The 21893-nt window shown below is 53.7% G+C and overlaps 9 protein-coding genes across 9 annotated transcripts; 7 read left to right on the forward strand and 2 right to left on the reverse strand.

The window, feature by feature from the left end:
- Window positions 1-1237: 1237 nt before the first annotated feature.
- PG985_013700 (uncharacterized protein) lies at window positions 1238-2425 on the forward strand (the record flags this gene model as incomplete). The annotated part of the gene is made up of 1 exon (XM_066833466.1): window positions 1238-2425. The coding sequence occupies one exon, from the start codon at window positions 1238-1240 to the stop codon at window positions 2423-2425; it is 1188 nt and encodes a 395-aa protein (XP_066678206.1).
- A 1425-nt stretch (window positions 2426-3850) lies between these two features.
- On the forward strand, window positions 3851-4947 carry PG985_013701 (uncharacterized protein; the record flags this gene model as incomplete). The annotated part of the gene is made up of 3 exons (XM_066833467.1): window positions 3851-3938; window positions 3999-4444; window positions 4564-4947. The coding sequence occupies 3 exons, from the start codon at window positions 3851-3853 to the stop codon at window positions 4945-4947; spliced, it is 918 nt and encodes a 305-aa protein (XP_066678207.1).
- Window positions 4948-5425: 478 nt separating this feature from the next.
- On the forward strand, window positions 5426-5665 carry PG985_013702 (uncharacterized protein; the record flags this gene model as incomplete). Its single annotated transcript, XM_066833468.1, has 1 exon — window positions 5426-5665. The coding sequence occupies one exon, from the start codon at window positions 5426-5428 to the stop codon at window positions 5663-5665; it is 240 nt and encodes a 79-aa protein (XP_066678208.1).
- A 311-nt stretch (window positions 5666-5976) lies between these two features.
- On the reverse strand, window positions 5977-6778 carry PG985_013703 (uncharacterized protein; the record flags this gene model as incomplete). Its single annotated transcript, XM_066833469.1, has 2 exons — window positions 5977-6404; window positions 6583-6778. 2 exons carry the CDS (start codon window positions 6776-6778, stop codon window positions 5977-5979), a joined length of 624 nt encoding a protein of 207 aa, XP_066678209.1.
- Window positions 6779-7358: 580 nt separating this feature from the next.
- Window positions 7359-9032, reverse strand: PG985_013704 (uncharacterized protein; the record flags this gene model as incomplete). The annotated part of the gene is made up of 6 exons (XM_066833470.1): window positions 7359-7952; window positions 8017-8088; window positions 8137-8217; window positions 8274-8333; window positions 8386-8517; window positions 8574-9032. The coding sequence occupies 6 exons, from the start codon at window positions 9030-9032 to the stop codon at window positions 7359-7361; spliced, it is 1398 nt and encodes a 465-aa protein (XP_066678210.1).
- Window positions 9033-9825: 793 nt separating this feature from the next.
- On the forward strand, window positions 9826-12225 carry PG985_013705 (Lanosterol synthase; the record flags this gene model as incomplete). Its single annotated transcript, XM_066833471.1, has 3 exons — window positions 9826-10107; window positions 10174-11886; window positions 11938-12225. The coding sequence occupies 3 exons, from the start codon at window positions 9826-9828 to the stop codon at window positions 12223-12225; spliced, it is 2283 nt and encodes a 760-aa protein (XP_066678211.1).
- Window positions 12226-12823: 598 nt separating this feature from the next.
- Window positions 12824-13873, forward strand: PG985_013706 (SGS-domain-containing protein; the record flags this gene model as incomplete). The annotated part of the gene is made up of 1 exon (XM_066833472.1): window positions 12824-13873. One exon carries the CDS (start codon window positions 12824-12826, stop codon window positions 13871-13873), a length of 1050 nt encoding a protein of 349 aa, XP_066678212.1.
- Window positions 13874-16538: 2665 nt separating this feature from the next.
- Window positions 16539-18324, forward strand: PG985_013707 (uncharacterized protein; the record flags this gene model as incomplete). Its single annotated transcript, XM_066833473.1, has 3 exons — window positions 16539-17569; window positions 17627-18047; window positions 18127-18324. 3 exons carry the CDS (start codon window positions 16539-16541, stop codon window positions 18322-18324), a joined length of 1650 nt encoding a protein of 549 aa, XP_066678213.1.
- Window positions 18325-18926: 602 nt separating this feature from the next.
- On the forward strand, window positions 18927-20813 carry PG985_013708 (uncharacterized protein; the record flags this gene model as incomplete). The annotated part of the gene is made up of 1 exon (XM_066833474.1): window positions 18927-20813. One exon carries the CDS (start codon window positions 18927-18929, stop codon window positions 20811-20813), a length of 1887 nt encoding a protein of 628 aa, XP_066678214.1.
- Window positions 20814-21893: the final 1080 nt, after the last annotated feature.

The raw sequence follows: 21893 nt of genomic DNA on the forward strand, positions 1-21893 counted from the left end.
GGAATCAACGGTCAATTATGCCAAGTCGGGACGGATTGCACTATCAGACCAGTGAGCAGTTGAAGACATTTCTCGGTCACCCAAATCAGCACAATTTTTCCTGCTCTGGCTTTTTGCTGTGCATCTCTTTGCATGAGCGCGTACTGGGACGCTCGGGGCATGGTGAGGCATCGCGATGTGTGCAAGTTCAATCAACCTCGGCTGGGGCTGACAGTCCGTCCGACGCTGCCTACCCGCTGTCGATCTCCAAACAGACCGAGTCGTGACTTAACCAACATATCCAGTTGCCAGCTGAGCCGCACGCACAAGTGATGAGAATTTCCGTCGAACGTTCTTAGCGAACGTCCCAAGCCGGCACACGCATCAAGCCATTGATTGGCCGACTCGAACGTCTTCAGGGGATCGACATGGATGTGTACATGGATCTCCCTCGCCGTGGAGCCGTTTCAGATCTTCACCAGGGGATTTCCTACCGACGGCCCCACAGCTGTCATTAATGTCAAACTTGGGACCTGACCCCTTTGCATGAAAGTTGCCGACTTAGCGCTCTTGGCATCCTCAGATATGGGCAAAATCGAACAGCTCAGAAGCCGCAACGTCACTCTGCGCGCCATGCATGGTAGGAGCCGGGAGGAAAACAGGGGTCGGCAGGGGGCCCGGCAGGGACTTGGATCAAGTCGAGGGGGCTTGGGGTTCGCGACAAGGAGGAAGAAGCCTTGCTGCCACAATTCCACCACGAACCCCCAAGCCTGCCAACCCAAATACTGGTTCTCAAGGCCCGGCGGTGCCGCCCTATTGGTGGGATTTATGAGACTCTTTCTGCTCCAACAGCAGTACCCAGCTGGATGGGCCCATCATGGTCCTTGCTCATCGAACGACGACCACAATATCCTTTGCATCTTTCGGGCGTCGGTAATGTGGATTCTCGGGACCATGACCCAAACGAGCAAGCCTCCTTTCCGCCCTGGACCTGGGCACCGCCCAACGACATGGTCGCGGGAATCGGTAGTTATAATAGATGGGATTCTCGCCTTGGCTTGATGATGTTTTCCTTTACTCTTCACTCCCACAGCTTTTCCTGCACTACTCTCTTTCACATTCCAATACTCGGCCCTCAGGTTCAGTGGCTCTGTTCCGTTTCATTCTTTCAATCGAGCAAGTCCTCACAAATCATCTTTAACTCAACCACGTTCTCAACCAACCTTTTCCCACCCTTCCCAAAACCACACTTTTCAAAATGAAGGCTGCCACTATCGCTTGTCTCTTGGCCCCCATGGGCGCCCTGGCCGCTCCCGTAGCGTGCCCCCAGCCGCAATCCAACGCCGCGGCCCCCGGTGGCTTCGGTGGCTTCCCCGGCAACAACGGCGGTAACCCCTTCGGCGGTAACAACGGCGGCGGCAACCCCTTCGGTGGCAACGGCGGCAACGCTGGAGCTGCCCCTGCCGGTGGCAACACTGCTGCCGCTGCCGGTGGCAACTCGGGCGCTGCCGCTGGTGGCGCCGCTGACGGTGCCGGTGCCAAGGGCGACCTCACCAGCGCCATCCGCGCCAAGGGCAAGGTTTACTACGGAAACATCGCCGACCCCGGTACTCTGGGCAACCAGCAGAACACCGCCATCCTCAAGGCCAGCTTCGGTCAGCTCACCCCCGAGAACTCCATGAAGTGGGATGCCATTGAGCCCACCCAGGGCAAGTTCAGCTTCACCGGCTCCGACCAGCTCGTCAAGTTCGCCACCGACAATGGCATGAGCGTCCGTGGCCACACCCTCGTGTGGCACAGCCAGCTGCCCCAATACGTCAAGAACATCAAGGACAAGGCGACCCTCACCAAGGTCATCCAGGACCACGTCACCGGCGTCATGACCCAGTACAAGGGCAAGGTCCGCGCCTGGGACGTCGTCAACGAGATGTTCAACGAGGACGGCTCTCTCCGCCAGTCCGTCTTCTCCGACGTCCTGGGTGAGGACTTTGTCCGCATCGCCTTCGAGGCCGCCCGCAAGGCCGACCCCAACGCCAAGTTGTACATCAACGACTTCAACCTGGACTCCGCCCAGGCCCCCAAGCTCACCCAGGGCATGGTCGCCCACGTCAAGAAGTGGCTCGCTGCCGGCATCCCCATCGACGGTATCGGCTCGCAGACCCACCTGAGCGGCGGCCAGGCCGGCAACATCGAGGGCGCCCTCAAGGCCCTGGCTTCCACCGGTGTCAAGGAGGTCGCCATCACCGAGCTCGATATCAAGAACGCCCCCGCCCAGGACTACGCCACCGTCACCAAGGCCTGCCTCGACGTCGAGCAGTGCGTCGGTGTCACCGTCTGGGGTGTCTCCGACAAGGACTCGTGGCGCAAGGGCGAGAACCCCGTTCTCTTCGACCAGTCCTTCCAGCCCAAGCCCGCCTTCAACGCCGTCAAGCAGGCCCTCGCTTAAGAAGCTCTTCTTGCATAAGAAGTTCTTCCCAATTACAATACTTTCGTGTTTACGCGGTGTATAAAAACATATTTCATGGGTGGTATCTATCCGGGTACGGTTTGGAATGGGTGCAAAGGTTTTCTCGAGTGTATCATATTCTCTTCAGTGTATATAAGAGTCAGGAAGTGGGCCAGTCAGTGGCACAAATGCAAATATCTTTTCTGTCATCTAGCTGGTGCATCATTTTCATCTTCATTCGTGCTTCTGCTTGTGCTGTGTAATAGTTTTGCTGTGAGATGAAAAATGGCTCAACCCTTGAACCAACAACAGCCAAGTCCATGCAACACTCTTATTTCATTCTAGGTTATGTAGTCGCCATTGTAAAACAGCTATGCTGCCCAGGTTCTGAGTGGATATCTTATCCAGTAATGCATATCAGCTCACGTTGATCACGGTACATGCCGATACCTACGAGCCATGACAGGCTATTTCTAGGAGGACAATCCGGGGAGACCCCCTATAAGGCTTTCTGAGACAGTACTCAAGGACAATGCACTGACAAAGGTAAAGCAGATTTATCTGTGACATGTCACTACTGCTAGAATGAGAACAGACATTTTCCTTTTCAGGCGTGTCCATGGTATACACGCCCCTTTCTTCAGACACGATTTGACACCTGTCACCCTGTTGGCGGCGATGAGTCGACACAAAAGTAGTTGGGTATGCCCAGGTAGAATGGAGCGTGACCAATCATCACGACATATCATTGCTGGATACAAGTTTTTATGTCAGACTTCTTTTGTTCCTGTGCATCGCCCAGTGCTTGACAAGCTGCTGAGCTGCAGTATCATCTATCAAACATATTGTTAACTCAGATAATGCATTGTGCTATACGTACCAGACTTGTACAAGCGAATTTAGTTTGTTGTGAAGCAATTCTGTGGACAGAAATCACACTATGCGGAAGCTGTTCGGCTACTGCGACGTGACTATTTTCCTATCAGATAGCAAAAACACACTGTTAAACATGTTGTTTCTCGTCAGTCACAGGGACTTGAGTACCACCTAGCCAGCTCATCAATTATAAAGCTTGACTGGCGCTTATTCAGGTCAGATGTGCAGCTATTGTTGGTACAACCAACTGTCTATAGTAGGTTCTTTTTCTTCTCATTAGTACCCAGTACCTGAAAAGGTTTTTATAGGTGCAAAAGTAGCACTGCTCAAGTCAAGCTCAAGTCAAGCTCAAGTGAAGGTGTGGTAAATCTGAAAAGCACTATAAAAGTTTCTATAGGTGATAATCACTTTTCTTACCGGGCAACCACTCAGCTTTGTTAAAGCACCAACCTTTTTTTTCCGACTTTCTGAGAAAATTCATCTCACATCAGCCTCCCTCCATCCATCCCCCAACAGGAATTGCAACCAACGGAATTCCCCCAACACAAGATGGATAACAACAACATCCCCTTCTTCGTCCAGCGCGGCGGCAACAGCGCACAGGCAGTTGGAGGCCCGTCTCGAGGACGCACTATGGGTAAGTAATTATCCTTTCCAACACAAAGTGTCCAAAAAAGACAGGCGACTAACGTTGTAGCAGCGGAGCACCTTCGCGATCCCCACCTCTCGTCTCCCAGCCAAGAGGAGACACATCCGACACTTCGGTCCCTGGTCGAGGACTCGGAGCCTCTCACCGCCGTCGAGCCCACAGCCGATGGTGCCCGACAGTTCGCCACCACGCCCGGTCCGAATAACTCGACCGTGCTCGCACCGCCCGCTGCCCGCCGCTGGAGAGCTCAGGCCTCCGGTAACCAGATCGCCCGAGCCCTGCAGCAAGTCCCGCTCAGCTATGGCGGAAACATTACGTCCGCCGATAACCTTTCGGCAAGCATCCCAGCAAGCCAGAACTGCTCGCTGTTCATTCGCAACCTGCCGCCGACCCTGGCCTACGAGCAGGTCTTCGCCGCTATGCGAGGCATCGGGCGCATCGTCTCTGTTTACATCAACCGGCCTACCGGCTTCCACCCTAACTGCGCCGCGAAGGTCGTCCTCTAGGATCGAGCGACCGCGCAGCGCCTGAAGGCGAAGATCGACGCACGGAATTTGGTTATCGATGACTTGTTGCCAATGCTGTGTGGAACAAAGTCCGAGCCGCCGCCCAGCCGCCTGGCCCTGATGGTGGATCTCGCGTGGTCCGGGTTACCGGTAGCCCGAACGTTGTGAACGAGGAGTTTTTACTTTCCTACTTCGCGGCTCATTTCTTCTTCGAGCTCGACGGAGCTCCGAAAGTGGTCCACCGCGGCTACGCTTCGGCATCCGTTGAGTTCGCGTTCGCGGCTTTTGTGAACCAGGCTGAGAACGCCTACGAGCTGCTAACGCAGAATCGGCGTCAGGGACAGGGTTTCGGGCGCGGATCGGGACGCGGATTCCGCGGAGGTCGTGGACGCGGCCGCGGCCGTGGCGGCATGTTTGCCCAGAGCGGGAGCAGCCTGTCGGTCGCATATGTCCGCGACCCTTGCGAGGAAGGCCTTGAGAGTCTGTCTTAGGTCGGATGATTAGGATGAATCGGACACGCTGGTACATATTCACTGGAACAAGTCGGATGCGGATGCCACAAAGATAATGCATCGCCTCGGAGATCTTGAGCTCCCTAGACTTTCAGAGCAGGATTATAGCAGCCAGTAGACACAAGGAACAATAACATTACGCAACCTCTGATGAGTTCATTCACAGCTGTAGTTCTAAAATATCGACATTGCTCGTAATATCAAAATGCCCTTGCCCCCCTTCTTGTATATAAAACGGATTTTCTCCCCGGTCCTCTTTTTTTACCGGAGTTTCTCATGATCCTATGTTACTTCTTTCATTTTGCTTTTGCGTCACTTACCATCTAGGTTTAGACTAGACCGAACGTTTCAAGCAGGAACTCCCTGTTGTCTTACTTCTCGGCTCATTTATTCGGCTCGGCAGCGTCCCGAAGATGGTCGCCTGCGACATTCGCAGCCTTCGTGGGCCAGGCCGAAAATGCTTACCAGTTGCGGACGCAGAATCGGCATCATGGCGACGGCGGTGCAATATTGGAAGGATTATACCATAGCCTGGAAGTCACGTTTGTCCGCGATTGGTGAAGACAGCAGCATGAAAACATCGGTGGATTTCCCTAAAATGTTCAAGCCTCATCCACCAGGCCGCGTCTCGACTCTGCGGCTGGCATCACCGACCACGTCGGCGCTGCGAGCGCAGCCGCACAGCAGCCAGCCCTAAAGCCCGCCCTAAAACGGGTCTCATCGTCGCCCGGTCGGCAACAGCAGGTAGTGCAAGGGAGATGGCGACAAATCATTCATAAAGCCTGTAATGCTGAAATAATATTTCTGCTTGTACTGAGCAAGTGTGGCTTATTACGACCTCCTTCCCCTTCTGTGCTAACACAAACCTGTGTATTTATTTTCCATCAGCAGCATTCACGAAGTTCAGCTTAAAGACCTTTCAAACCAGCAATCACAAGTAGCACTTATGTAGAATCAGAGCAGCTTTAGATCAAACAGTTTACTATTTTTACGACTTGGTGATGCATGCTATGACGAAGCCCCCGCGCTCCCCTCCGCCTTGACCTCCTCGGCCTCGGCATCGGCGGCGTCCATGTCGACGTCCTTGACGGCGCCGTCGAGGCCGCCCTCCTTGGCGTTCTCCGCCTCGACGTTGCGGCTCTGGCTGAGGAAGTACTCGACGATGGCCATGTGGTTGTTGAAGGCGGCCATGTCCAGGGGGATCTGGTCCTTGTCGTTGGCCAGCGCGGGCGAGGCGCCGCGCGACAGCAGCAGCTTGACCGTGTCCAGGTGGTTGCCCAGGCACGCCCAGTGCAGCGCCGTGTTGCCGAACTTGTTGGCCACGTTGATGTAGCTCGTCGGCTGCTGCTCCTGCGAGGAAGACTCCTCTGATGAGGGCTGCGCAGGCGCGGCTGTGGATGTGGTGGGGAGATAAGAGAGAATGTGTGTTACGGTTTCTGTTTCCCGTGTTAGTGCTATATCCAGCTGAAATGTGCCCTGATTCAGTCCGCTGCAATGAGATCGGTGCCCCTCACCACACCGGAAATCCCCAGTCTGCGACGGAGTACTGGGAGGCAGGCAAAATAGACACCCCGCGATGGATGCCATAACCATTCGGAACCAATATGCACTTACTAGAGTGACCGTTAGCAGCCGCCATGTGCAAACAGGTCGCACCGCTCTCATCCTTGGCAGCGTCCAGAACGTCGGCGATAGTGACCTTCTCCCGGTCCCCCAGCTCCTTCAGCAACACTGTGAGCTCGGCATCTTCGCCGGCACGGGCAAGGTAGATGAGATCATCGATCTCATCGGCCGTCAGTTTGGGCGCCATGGCTGGAAAATGTGCGGTGCTGGTTGACGCTCTCCCCTCCGAATTTGTGTGGCTCGTGCGAAAGGCAATGTACCACTGCCAATTTTGGCTGGGTGAAAATTTTCGGGGAGTTTTTGGATGCGGAGGTTGTCAAGCCCAACGGCGATTTTTCTTGGCCAAAAAATTCGCAAAATGAAGCCAACCCGATCAGAATATCCCACTGTACGAGTTGTAATAATCCAGTTCGATATTAAAATCCCACAAACAGACCAGCGGAGATTGGGTTGAGTCGTGGTGCACCGACAAGCAGCACCAAAGTGAGGTGGGCTCAATCACGTGATGCTCTGGCGTTAGGTCGCAATTGAGTCACCTATGATCATCAATTGATTGATTCCAGCTACAGTGAGCACCGGTGTACAGCTTTCCAAGGGGCCTAAGCAGGCGTCTTTCTATCCGCCCCCAAGACGAACCATAGTCTCCTGAATACCTGCCCATTTGATTGCAGGTATTCGCAACAGTATCATCCCACCCAGTAGAGGGAAGCCGCGCCAATCGCCCGTTTTCATAAGCGCATAATTGCCAACGCAAATACCTGCTTCTTTCAAATCCAACCACTGATCCTGGAAAGGCGCTCATCAAGCCAATACGCCATATTCTCAGCCTGGTCCACTGCCTGGATCTCGAACTTCATGTTGAGCACCAACATCAGCTGCAGTTCCGAAGTTTGTTCCATCTCATCTGCATCCTGGTGAACCTGATCATTCAGACTGCGAAGGAGTTGCATTGCTTTTGCACGGTCTCTACAGCTCATCGAAAGGAGTTTCCACCCTGCTTCACCATGTCTTGTTGAGCCTGGTAGAAGCTGAGCAAGAGAGCTGCTTGACCCGTAATCATTGTTTGGATTTGATGACAATGTAGACTGTGACTCTCTGCCATTGCTTGGCCCTGAAGATGCCATCGGTAGAAGTCGCATCTGTAATTCGATTAGATCGCTGCTTTTTACACCAAGCCACAAGAGCCCGGGCACAGTGGCATGTTCTTCGTGACGCATGCTTTGGCTCCCATGTTTGTAGGTGCGTAGAATAGAAACCCCGTCGGGGTCAAAGTCCATCAACGCGTAAATGGGAATCTGAGGGAATTTCGAGTGGATGCGATGAATGAACTGCCGAGATGCCAGATCAGGATACCCCTTTGCCTGAACATAGACTGGTTAGTCCAAAATTTGAACGAAATGATCTTGACAAGTGCGGGATACTTACAGTCATGAGTATTCCACGCCCGGCTACAGAGATTTCATGGTATCGTAAAGACACCAAGCTGCGAAAGGTAGCCTGTACCCACGTTAGACCTCACCTCAAGTATCTTGTCCATAGACATACTTCTTTCTCTATGACGAGAATCCATTCAATCTGACGCAAATCCAAGTCGACCACTGTCTCCGCCGGAGGAACCACGACAGCCTATAATAGGTCAATGTTTATGCTATGACAGCAAAACAGAAGGATATCGGACTCACTTGGTCGCCATGCTCTGGCCCAAACGGCTGTCCAGCTATAAGGCCTTTGGAGGCGGCGACCTGGAAGTGGTGTTAGCATCGTGCCTCCATCCACACCCATTATTAACCTCACAATGTTCAGCTCATTTCTGCCTACACCGAACATGAAGGCGATGTCGTCGACCAGCTCGTTCACATACCTCTGACTCTCGAAGAGTTCAGGATTATGGTAATAGATACTCCTACAATACGTCTCTGTCAGACTCTGGGGTCAAAAATCATGACAAAGCGTCGCTGTCCAAGGGTCGGAAAGATGAATACCTTTTGGTAATAATGGTGCCCGAAACGAGAGCTTGGCGGCAAAGAAAGAGAACCTGAAGAAGAGCAGCTGATAGAGGAGTTGGAATATGTGAGACACCACGCAGAATGAAATCGGACAGAAGATCGCCAGCAAAACCCACTGAATTTCTTGACACCACTGGGTGTGGTCGATGGAAAGGAAACGGCAAGCTCGTTCCCGGACCGTCGACTTCGAAGAGGCAACGTCAGAGGCTGATTCTCGCTCAGGGCGTCGACCATGGATTCTACAATGTCTTCAATCCGGCTGATAACATTTTGTCGGCCCACGCCCTGGTAATTGGGTGATTGTACGCTGCCATTGGGAGAGTCTTCTAGGAGTGCCTGGCTATCATCGGAGAATAAAGTATGTGATGAAGCACGACCATGCGCTGATACAGACGCCTCAGAATAGGCGATTCTGCTGGGCCCGCGGGGATCCATTGTGGCCTACTGCTTCGGGCAGATAGCGCGTCTCTAATCAATGAAACGACTCGGCGAGGAGGAAAAATAACGCAGAAACGTGCCTATATAACCATGTCTATTGGAATAAATAAACGACTCCGGGATATTGACATTGCAGCAGAAGACTGTGATTCGGCGCAAGGCAGACACTTTTGGATGTCGCTTTTCAGTGACACAAGGAAGGTGCGAGTTGAAAACATCGCTTCCAGCGAACGCAAGACACGTTAACATGCGCGCCTTCCTATCGACTGCATTCGGTATTTCATCGTGTTTTGGGAGGTCTCTACGACACAAAATTACATAGTTGATCATATCGGATCGATGGCACAGTCGATGCCATACACTCACTCACTGCCGACGATTGAAGTGACGGGACAGCTGGGCTGGTGGTTTGATTAACAGTGGATAGCTGCAGCTCCCAGAGGCACGCTGCTCATTGGCTATACCCCCGTCATGGCCCATGAAGATCTTGGAGCTACCAGGCTTGGCAGGCACCCGCTAACCACAAACAAACAAAAGCTCCAGCGTGGGGGGACACCGCCAGACTCGGGTCCAGTACCGACTGACTGCTAACCGTACGACTCAGACGGTGAATTTCAAGGACACCGGCTCCCCGGGAACATAGGAGAAGGGTAAGCTGACAAGACCGCCCACGCCGTCCAAGGCTTTCCCAGTTCCTTTCCACTCTGCCAGCAGGGTTTGGTTGACCACATTGTCTAACTTTACCAGCAATTGACGGCGCTGTAGCTCGCCGCCACCGAACCTACTCGCCATGGTTACCACACGATCCAACGGCGCAGCCAAAACCAAACCAGTCAATGCCACCGACGCTAGCGGAACGATCGAGAAAGGCTCCAGGAAACGCAAAAGCGACGTCCAATTGACCAACGAACCTTCCCTCAAAGTCGCCAAGCACCAAGAGGAAACCGACATTTCACGATGGCGCTGCCTGGACGAGAAAGGTCGCCTTACCTGGCGCTACTTGGAGGGCGATGACGAGGCCGAGGCTTGGCCCCAGAGCTATGCGGACAAGTGGTTTCTGGGTCTTGACCTGGTGAGCACCGTTGTATATTGATTGACGGTCCCAAACCCATTTGACTGATGAATCACACAACATCAGGGACTACCTGACCTTCCCGAGCCCACGAAACCCATCGACGCCTTCCGCAATGGCCTCACATTCTTCGAGAAGCTCCAGCTTCAGTCCGGCACCTGGGGCAGCGAGTATGGCGGTCCTATGTTTCTGCTGCCAGGCGTTGTTTTCGCCTGGTATGCTACCAAGACTCCTATTCCTTGGTACAAGGCGTCCGCGATCAAGAGCTACCTGAAAGCAAGAGCGCATCCCGATGACGGCGGGTGGGGGCTGCACATCGAAGGCGAGAGCACCGTTTTCGGCACAGCTATGAACTACACGGTCTTGCGCCTGTTGGGGGTCGACGCCGATGAACCCTTCATGGTCAAGGCACGAGGGACGCTGCACAAGCTCGGCGGAGCCACGCATGGTCCGCATTGGGCCAAGTTCTGGCTCAGTGTATTGGGCATTACCAAATGGGACATGGTGAACCCCATCCCACCTGAGATATGGCTCCTGCCTGATTGGGTGCCCGTCGCCCCGTGGAGATGGTGGCTTCACATCCGGCAGGTGTTCATGTCGATGAGCTACCTCTACTCGAAGCGATGGGTATGTGAAGAAACGGAGGTGATTCGCGAGTTGCGCAACGAGCTGTTCGTAGAGCCGTGGGAGAGCATTGACTGGTTTAGCCACCGCAACAGTATCGCGGACATTGACAACTTCCATCCCAAGTCATGGCTGCTCAACACAGCCAATTGGTTTTTGGCCAACATCTGGAACCCCTACCTCCGAACCAAGGCCATTGCGAACAAGGCCGAGGCCTGGGTCAGCAAACAAATCGATATGGAGGACGCCAATACCGACTACGCGGATCTCGCGCCGGTGAATGCTGCTATGAACACCGTTCTTTGCTACGTTCGCGACGGTCCCGGAGCATATTCAGTGCGGAGACATATTGATCGCCTGGAAGATGCGTTGTGGGTTAAGGATGAAGGATTGCTGTGCAACGGAACCAACGGTGTACAGAGTTGGGACACAGCCTTTGCTATCCAAGCGGTGATCGACGCGGATCTCGCTGAAGATCCACGATGGAGGCCAATGCTGACGAAGGCGCTCGAGTTCTTGGATGACCAACAGATCCGGGAGAACGTCGTGGACCAAGACATTTGTTACCGGCAGCAGCGCAAAGGAGCCTGGGCCTTTAGTAACAAATACCAGGGCTATGCGGTATCCGACTGCATCTCCGAGGCCTTGAAGTCCGTTATCCTGCTGCAGAAAACGCCCGGGTACCCTCAACTTCTGGATGACCAGAGGATTTTCGATGCTGTCGATACGCTCCTGACATACCAGAACCCTTCCGGCGGCTGCGCCTCCTATGAGCCCACGCGCGGCAGTGAGCTCTTGGAGATGCTGAATGCTGCGGAGGTCTTTGAAAACATTATGGTTGAATATGACTACGTTGAATGCTCCACGGCAGTCATTACTGCGCTGTCGCTTTTCAACAAGTACTGGCCAGACTACCGCACTGCGGAAATCAAGCGGTTCAAGGACGGCGTACTTGCCTTCATCAAGCGAAAGCAGTATACCCATGGCGGTTGGTATGGCAACTGGGGAATCTGCTTTACATATGCCACTATGTTTGCTCTTGAAAGTCTAGCAAGCGTAGGCGAAACCTATGCTACCAGTCCGTATGCCAAGAAGGGCTGCGACTTCCTGATCTCTAATCAGCGGGAAGACGGAGGATGGTCTGAAAGCTACAGGGTAAGACAAGCTCCAAAGACGCCGTGATTGCCATTGCTAACAACCATGCAGTCGTGTGAAACGGGTGTCTATACCGAACACCCAACCGGGTCTCAAGTGGTGATGACTGCCTGGGCACTCATCGCCCTGATCAAAGCTGATTACCCTGATATCGAGCCTCTGAAAAAGGGCATCAAGCTCATCATGGACCGTCAATGTGCGAATGGAGAATGGAAACAAGAGGCCATCGAAGGTGTCTTCAACAAGAGCTGTATGATTCTCTACCAGAACTACAAGTTCACCTTCCCCTTGAAGGCACTCGGAATGTTTGCGAGGAAATACCCTGATGAGCGACCATGATCGAAACGGCTCTTGGAAATAATCACGCCGGATGATGATGAGGATGTCAGGGAGGGTAGGTAACGATGATGCAATCTGGTTTTCAATTATCTTTTTCCAACCAAGAGATTGACCATTATTGCCACGCACAGTAGCTAATAATTAATACGCCTCAAATCCATATGTTTGCTGGTTCATTTCGCGTGCTTATGCTTCAATGGATTTCAATTCAAACAGTGTTGATGGTTTCGAAGACGGGGAATGAAAGGCACTGTTGAGTACCTCAAGCCTAAAGGAGAAGGCGGTGCAATTAATTGGCACACCGCCTTCCCTATGCAAAAGTTTGTTTCTTGCATTCCATCTAGAAGGACCGGATCTATTCTATCAAGCTCCAGCCCACTTCCAGGCAGCCCCGCTCGTTGCCTGCCAGAACGGTACTCATGTGTGAGAGAGCATCTCCGATTGCAGAACTCCTCCGTATTGCAACCATTTAATTCTCGAGTTGGTACTGCATTCTGCACACCACCGATTCTTATACCAAGCCAGTCATAATCACTGCCTCGCATACTTTCCTCAGCCAGTCACTCAAGCAAACCCACACCCACACAACCCCGCCAACATGTCTAGCAAGCTTGCCAGTGATGGCATCGAGTTGGTGAAGCACGGCATATACGCCGAGGGCATTAACAAGATCACGCAAGCACTGAAGGAGCGCGAGGCACCTCTGTGGCTCCTCGAGCGATCCAAGGCGTACTTACGCACTCAAGAGTTCGACCTCGCCCTCTACGATGCCGAGAAGGCCCTCTCGCTGGCCTTCAACCGAGCAACCCGTCCCCTCATGACCGAGGCCCAGCTGCGACGCGCAATCACTCTCTACAGACTGGGCCGCTTCGCCGATGCAGACGTGTGTGCCACTTGGACCGCGAACCTCCTCAAGGGCGCCCGAGCCACCGAGGACGACGGCCAACAGAACAAGGTCGACGAGAACGGCGACTACGTCGTCACCGCGAAAGAGGTCGCCGATGAGAACAAGGTGTCGACCGAAGAGGGGATGGCAGCAGCAATGGGTGGCGGTGGCAATTCTAAGGACAAGAGCCTCCAGAACCAAGCATACACCTGGCGCATCCAAGCCCTGAATGCCATGGAGAAGACTCCAGCCGGTAGCCCCGGCCGCAAGGTCACTGTGGTCAAGTACCCCACCCCGTCGAAAACGCCTCCCGCCGCAACCACCAAGAAGGCGGAGCCAGCTCCTGCCCCTGCGGTGCAGCCCCTTCCCGCTGCCAAACCAGCCACGGAGAGCGCTCCGGCCAAGACAACTACGCCAGCCCCGGCAAAGCCGGCCGCCCAGCTCCCGAAGCCCGTGGCCTCCGGCTCAGCAACGGCCAAGTCCGCAGCCGCTCCTTCCTATCCTACTTCCTCCAAGTCCGGCCCCAAGAACTGGGATCTGATTGCAGCCGAGGCAGACGAGGAGGAGGATGAGTCGAAGAACGACCCCAACGCCTTCTTCCAGAAGATCTACAACGGCGCCGACCCCGACAGCCAGCGTGCCATGATGAAGAGCTTCGTCGAGAGCAACGGCACGGCGCTCTCCACCAGCTGGGCCGACGCCAAGGAGAAGAACTACCAGACGCAGGCGCCTGATGGCATGGAGCCCAAGAAGTGGGAATAGGCGAAACGGTACCCGGAAACGAAGGAACGCATCGAGCACGAACAGGAGTCCAGGCGAAGTTCTTGGGAAAAGTTGTTTTTGTATGTAGTATGATACCAGTTTGTTGTATGCCGTCCTTGGCTATGGCGAGGTCCCCATAATCTCTGATTTTCCCAACCCTGATGATGCATTCCTATGCGACGGCTCGTGTGTCAATTCCTGTATGTATACTACTGTTGTGTGCTCTCGTTGTGGGATCAAATGCACCAGACACGAGACGTTGCATTATTAATCAAACTTCCAAACGGAGTCCCTGGAGTCTATGTAACGTATTCGTGCCCCATTTCATAGACTTAAACATCCATGCCCGAAACATAACCACTCTGGAGTCGGAGGGGCGGTCAAGTTAAACGTCCATCTTTTACTCCGTAGATTAACCTAGCGGTTAAAAGTGGCCAGGCTATGTGCTAATCCCTCAAGGGCCAGCTGATGACCAGAGAATATTGCTCCTGGGCAGTATCCTGGGGGGTTATTTAACGTCACAATACATTATATTACAACATAGATGATATACTACGAGCTACAACTAATCCACCAGCCTAATGAGCTCCGATTTACTCAGAATAAACACGATTTGTTGCCAGAGCGCCCTGATGAGTGAGTTACAAATAACCAGATGGAACAAACACTCCAGGCTAGCAGGATGCGGCTTCTCCAATGGGCAATCGCCAATTGGCAATGGTCGAGTGTGCTCGGGCGCTGTGCTGGCAATGAGTGCTACGCTCATCCATATCCAATGGAGCAAGGGCACTGCAGCCGTGTCGATCCCGGTGCGTGAGAAAGTGTTGAAAGTCACGGCCAAGGTGGGTTTTTTGGCTCGTGGGCGATCGTCGGTTGTTTCCACGGTGGATTTGCGTTCGGAGCGAGAGCGGATTTCTGGCTCGGATTTAGACTAAGTATGGAGGTATACTTCTTTTTCCCCAAGATCCATCCCCATACTTTTCTCTCGGCATTTCAGGAGGTGGTAGCCTTGGTAGGCTGTAAGTCCGTGATCGTGATGGAAGGAGGATTTGCTACGGTATGTGCTATTGAACGGGACACGTTGGGTGCAGGTGGCTATTGGGTCTTGGAAGTCCGTATGTATGGCAGAATTCCGTACCTAGGTGTTTTCGGGAATCGAACGACTTTATGATGCTGGACGGGATATATGCCATATGTACTGGTACGACCTTCTGAGGCTATGCTCTTGTTTTTCCCGTTATGAGACAGACCAAGTAGCAAGACTACACGTTCTACCATGCACACGTCGGCGATAGAGCGTGGGTGAGGGCAATGGGTCGGAATTGGGCGATATTATCATCGTCAACTCTATCGTCTCGAGCCCACAACTATCTTAGTTCAATGGTCACTCTAATGGACACAAAGGTAGTAGATAGATCCACGGGTCATTCTTCTATGTCCGACCACGTCCAGCGTGATCAACGTGACTGACGACACAGTCAGCCTCAGGATAGCAATAAGCGTAACTTCCCCAACATTTTAGTGGAGGAAAGTGGATTTCCAGCAGCCACACAGGCCCCGTAGCGGTGCGACTCCCCGCAATCTGGTTCGAGCTAGTATCTAGGCATGCCCTCCTAATTACCTCAGGTCGCCCTCTTTCTTCCCAGTCGCTTGTCGGCAACCCTTTCCGACGCCCGCCGAAACGAACGGCAGTTTCTCGATTGGCTGCGACAGGTCTTCCTTACGGGTGAATAATGCCTGAGTCAAGCAGGGGGTGGTGTAATTCCTGTCCCACCTGCTGCAGACCGCACAGGGGGTCGGGGGGAATTAAATAAGGTGCCAAGCTGCAAGCGAGTGGGCTGAGTATTGGAGCACAAGACCACTGGAGATAACGCAGGACGTCATGCATTGGCGAGCCGATAATTGGCTTCCAGAAGATGGTCTATTGGAACTCGCTTGCCTCGACGTCGTACCGAGGCCAGGGATAACGTATGGCTTATTCCGAGTTATCATCCGCCATCCCGCGGTTGTCGTCTTTTTTTGAGTTTCATTGAACTCGGGCAGGAAAAAGCAAACAGCAAGCACGTACGGTCGCTCACGAAACGGCTACTGGATACGGCAGCTCAGCGAGTCCAGGCCGGGAGAGACTAGTCCCGTTGATGGTGGGTATGGGAGGTTGTAGGTGAAGTGGCTCGAGTGGTCCCCCTCTCTGTTGTGTGGGCTGGAGATACATCGCGTGGTATCTTAAATCCTCCAGCTAGTCAAGGGTATGGCTTTCCACAGTGTTTCCTAACTCTGACTAAGGGGTTATCAACTCTCTTGGCCAAGACTGGTGGACCGATTGGCCTGCCGCTGGGGTTTGTGTGTAACTGATGTTGCGGCAGCCACGATATGGAGGTGAGTATAGAAGTTCCATGGCATCCGGGCTGGTTGCACACGGCGTAGTTTCACTCTCTATGACTGTTCCTTAGCATACACATCGTGGCTACATATTGACCTCTCCCTTCCTCCTCACGAACACAAGCACCTTCCCTTCAACAGGGTCGCCTCTCGGTTTACTCTTCTCTGTCTACGTGGTGTAGATATCACATAACGAGTATTTTTCAACCACAAGGGACCTGGTGCTCATCATATATATCAATCCATCTCATACTCTGTCAACACATAAATCATCCATACCTTCAAGATGCCTGAAGCAGAAGTGGTATCTCCGATCCGGGTTCTCGCCTCCTCGCTCACACCCATCATCCGCGCCAACTGGCCGTTGCTCCTCGTTGGCTTTGTACTAGCCCGCCTCTTCTGGGCACGATACGGCTCTCCTCTTCGGTCCTACCCAGGTCCCCTACTGGCATCGTGCAGTCGGCTGTGGAAGGTGTGGTCGACGGTCTCGTGCAACACGCAATGGGACCACATCGCGCTGCACCGGCGGTACGGCCCCGTCGTGCGCATCGCGCCCAACGAGGTGTCGCTCTCGAGCCCCCGAGCGGCGAGGGCGGTCCTTAGCGCGGGCAAGCACTTCTACAAGACCGACTTCTACACCGTCTTCCCGCCACCCGAGAACCCCGACATCTTCACCGAGATCCGCGAGAATGTCCACGCCCAGAAGAAGAAGGTCGCCAACGTGCCCTACTCCATGGCCGCCATGCGCCAGCTCAGCCCCTTCATCGACGACACCATCGACCTGCTTGCATCCCGCCTCGGCGAGTTTTGCACCGCAGACTCGGGCATCATGACCCCCGGCGGCATCAACAACACCAAGGGGAAGGTCGACCTCGGCGCCTGGCTGCACTACTTCGCCTTCGACGTGCTGGGCGAGGTGGCCTTCTCCCGCTCCTTCGGCTTCCTGAACGCCGGGCTCGACGTCGAGAACGCCATCCGGACCATTGACGAGATGCAGCGGTACAACGGCATCGTGGGGCAGGTCCCCGAGTTCGACTACCTGCTGCGGCGCAACCCGCTGTGGAAGTGGGTTCCCGCCTTCGACCCCAGCAACGCCCTCATCACCCGCATCGCCAAGGACGAGATGGCCAAGCGGATGCCGTTTGGCGCCGGCAGCAGCGAGAAGAGCCGCCTGGGAGGCGGTGACTCGGATGAGGATGTGGGTATGATGGGCGGCGAGGGCCGTCGGGATTTGATGGCCAGTCTGATCAAGGGTCACCTGAAGCAAGGCAGCAACTTCTCAGAAGGCGACGTGTTTGCCGTGGCTCACGGCGCCATGTAAGTACAACCCACTCATTCCATCCGACTCCTTGGCTGACAATCGCCCGAACACAGCTTCGCCGGATCCGACTCGACCGCTTCCACGATGCAATCCTTCTTCCACCAGGTCCTCTCCTCCCCGCGCGTGCACGCCGCCCTCGTGTCCGAAGTGGAGGAGGCCGTACGCTCGGGTGCCATCTCGGCCGATGGCAACGTCGAGTGGCTCGAGGCCCAGAATTTGCCCTACTTCCAGGCGTGCCTCAAGGAGGCGATGCGCGTGCGGCCCGCGGTCGGGCTCAACATCACGCGCGTGGTGCCGCCTGAGGGCGTCGAGATCGAGGGCCAATTCTTCCGCGGTGGCACCACCGTCGCCCTCAACGGCTGGGTCCTGCACCGCGACCGCGACATCTTCGGGCAGGACGCCGACGTCTTCCGACCGGAGCGCTGGCTCGAGGACGAGGAGGAGGCCAAGACGATGGAGCGGTACATGTTCCAGGTAAGTCCCTTCGCCATCACATCCTCCGAATACGCCACTGCGTCATTTGCGACCGGCATGCTAACATCTTCTCTTACAGTTTGGCGGTGGCAGCCATGTCTGCATCGGCCGGAACCTGGCGCTGCTGGAGATCAACAAGGTCATCCCGCGGCTGATGCGCGACTTCAAGTTCGAACTCATGTACCCGAACCGGGAGTTGAAGGCGAAGGCGACCTTCTTCGTGGTGCAGGAGGGCTTGGAGGTTTATATTGAGAGGAAGAACGCTGCGAAGGCGTAGGCTGTAACGATACCCACTAACGAATGCGTCCGAGTTAATTTCGGCAATGACCAGAACATGATGTAAATTGAATTAATCAAGAATATTATTTCAAATTCAAATTAATATCTCCTCGTTACTGCCAATATTGATTCCCATATTGCCTACACACCGATTCCATTTACGGGGGAAAGGGCGTCGCACTCGAAGCAAGGCAACAACTCGTTTGGCATTAGCGCCTGCGTCGCCTGGGGCTTTTTTCTACTTGGTCGCACCTCTGAGCTGGCGGTGCTGCCGCGTGGCCGGTTCGATTGGCTATTCTCTGATTGAACGCCTCGAGGGGGCTAAGTCGTGCATGACAAGGCACCTCGCTGTCGAATCACGTTGCGATGCTGGATTGCCTTGTGCTGCAGGGAGCCCCAACTGCATCGTCTCGTCCCACACAAACTGGGCGGGTGCGGGCCGATCAACGGTGATGGCGCCCGAGATGATCTGGGAGCTCTGGGATCTACCTCTCTTCCGTTCCGACTTCTCCTTTACATGTTGACTCTATCGTGATTTCATTGAGGATACCGAGGAGCGACAATAGAAGGTTGAATTCAAACTACCCTCTTCCACTGGCCATGGAGCGCTTCAAGGGCATCTCGCCTCATCGCCCCTTGGAAGGTAATCTGACCGAGATCCGTATCATCAATCTGCTTCCTGGAGAATATGAAGACCCGATCAAATGTGTGCTTGAGCACATCGACATTGAGACCACCAGGGACTACGAGGCGTTGTCTTATTGTTGGGGCGAGGCCTCCATCACGAAGCCTGTCCTCTTGGACAACAAACCGTACCCAGTGACCACGAACCTCTTCGATGGCCTGAAGCGTCTACGGAGAGCAGACAGACCACGGAGACTCTGGATCGACAGTCTGTGCATCAACCAAGCGGATTTGGCCGAGCGTAGCCGCGAAGTTCAGAAGATGGGAGATATCTACAAGAGCGCCTCGAACGTTTTGATCTGGCTGGGGGAATGCCTGCCGTGGTCAGAGACCAGGGTGCAAGAGGGATTCGATTTCGTCAGAGAGTTATCTGTGGCATGCGAAGATAAAAATGCGGGTGAGTTGATCAAACGCCATGGCTATAACGAGATTTGGCGAAAACAGCGGACCTTCGTCGAGTTTCTCAGGCAACATCAATGGTTCGAACGTATATGGGTCGTGCAAGAAATTGCTTTGAGGGAATGGCCAGTATTCGAGAAGCCCGAGGCCACGCCTGCGTTCTTGTGTGGAGGCCTGGAGTTGCCATCATATCACCTGGCAAAGGCGTCCTCGTTCTGGCAGCGCTTGCCTCCGGAACACCTGGGCTTGGTCCTTGTAAGCGCATATGACCCGCTATACATAATGCTGGACATATGGATGAATCATGACTGGGATGTGACGGAAGGCTTGACAGACACAGTGCCGCAGCTGTTTCAATACCTTGAACAGACAGCCAACTTGTTTCGCGCAACTGACCCAAGAGATCTGGTTTACGCGTTGTTGGGACTGGTCATGGGCGACCCCTTACCCTCCCATCTACATCCCGACTACAGCAAGCCACCTCAGCAGGTTATGCGCGAGTTTGGAAAGTTCATTCTAGAAGAATGTTGTTGTATGGATGTCATCCAATTCAGATCTGGCAGTGCGCTCGGACTTCCATCTTGGCTGCCCGACTGGAAGCATAGACCATCTCGCTGTCTTGCGCGGAAGGAGGACCGAATAGATGCGGACTACTTCAATGTTACTGAAGACTATACATTGGAAGTTGATTGGATACAATTCGATACCGTTGGCGCAATTGGGCCCGACGGGGCTTACAGCGTCAAAGAAGACGATGCCCTAAATCTCCTTCACGAGCACTTGACCTCGGCTGATGCCTGGCTTCGTGGACTCCAGATCGAAGAGCGGTTGTTATCGGACTCCGATCCCTATTCCCTCATCAAAGAGCTGCTTCTCAGATTCAACTTTGCAATGGAGGGGAGGAGGGAGGGCAATGCAGCCCCTTGGCACCAATTTGTTTTGGATGAAAAGCTCCCCTTTCCTTTTCGACAAGATCATATGCATGCGGCCGCAGGATCCCTACCTAAGTACCAATTCGGTGTCTCTGGGTCCATCAACATCAAAGCTGCCCAGACAGCGATCACAGAGCTATGGCGCTCTGTGGCGAGAACTGCTCGAGATAGATTTATCTTCAGCTGTCCAAGTGGGTCTATTGGTATCATGGAACAAACGGATATGCAACCTCTTCCCGGGGACTTGGTGGGCTCAATCAGGGGTGGAAGTTGCGAGTTTGTCCTGAGGCCTTGTATGGAGAAAGGGAACGGGGCATACCAAATCATTGGGCAGTGTCATAGAACAACCCAGGTGTTTGATCACTGCATGAGTAATATTAATGTATGGGAATGGGGATTCGGCCGACATCTTCAAGCGTATATTCGAGACGCTTTTGCTCGACATTCGACTGCACGCATCAGTATATATTAGGGGTAGAATTGCTTGGTATTGCAATAACTATAATTGTTTCATGTAGCCTGCTGTTCTATACAGGGTTAGCCTGGTCCTCTTCACCGGACTGTGGCTTTAGCCTCTTTCTGGAGTGCTTCCCAACAATTTCCGCAAATTGGTCTTCGACTGGTTTGAATGGGTTTGCCGCATTTGCAGTATTTGAGATACAAGATTACAACACCCCCGCCTCCCGAAGAGGCCTGGCGTTGATTTTGGTTCTGTGTATCCGTCATTTCTTTCGCTATAGAGCCTTCTCCTGTGTTTTCCGTGTCTATAGCTGAAGAGATACTTGTTCCGCCTGCTTAGATACAAGAAAGCGTGCCTAGGACGTATTCGTCTACTTCTTCTTTCTTGATAAAACGCTGTTGGCTCTACGGAGAAGTCGAGACCGGTCCGGGACAAACTACTGCGGTTTAAATGCTCGATATCTAGAAGTCGGTGACAACGAGTGACCAACGATCAAAGAACAGACCAAGAGTCAAGTCGAGCAAGTAACAAACAGTCCTTGCAGTGATGACTGTTTTCTTCACAGCAGTTGCTGGGAGTCCAGTGGAAAAAGGGGACTGACCAGGTACGGGCGTGCTATTGTGTTGCTTTGCACGTAGGGCTGACTTTCTTCGAGCAACAGTATGCCGGGAATCAGGGGGAGCGTTGATTTGAGCTCAACCCCTGTGTGTAGTGTGCAATGGGCGTCTCGATGGTAGGAGACGCCGTGACTGAGCAGGAGGAGGGCTGATTCGACTCAACTCCTGTAGCTGGTGTATGTGTGTGGGCAGGAAGGAGGGCCCAGCTCAACTACTGTCGTAGGAGCTTGTGAAGGGGCCTGTCAACAGCAAGATGTTGACAATACGTGACGAGGGATGAGGCACTCGTACACGGTGTAATGGGATGATGGGAGTTGCTTTGCTGGTCGTGTGTGTATGCGTATGTGCGTGAGCCAGATCGCAATGAAGCATCTCTCCAGCCATGACTTCGAGTCATGGTGAGGGTTATAAAGCCCAACCTGGGAGCCATCCTGCCCACGATGCAAACAAAGGAAATGTTTGTACGTTACTGTTG

The sequence above is a fragment of the Apiospora marii genome (assembly GCF_038362585.1).
Source record: "Apiospora marii strain CBS 49790 chromosome Unknown utg000011l_segment0_segment0, whole genome shotgun sequence".
NCBI classification, from domain to species: domain Eukaryota; kingdom Fungi; phylum Ascomycota; class Sordariomycetes; order Amphisphaeriales; family Apiosporaceae; genus Apiospora; species Apiospora marii.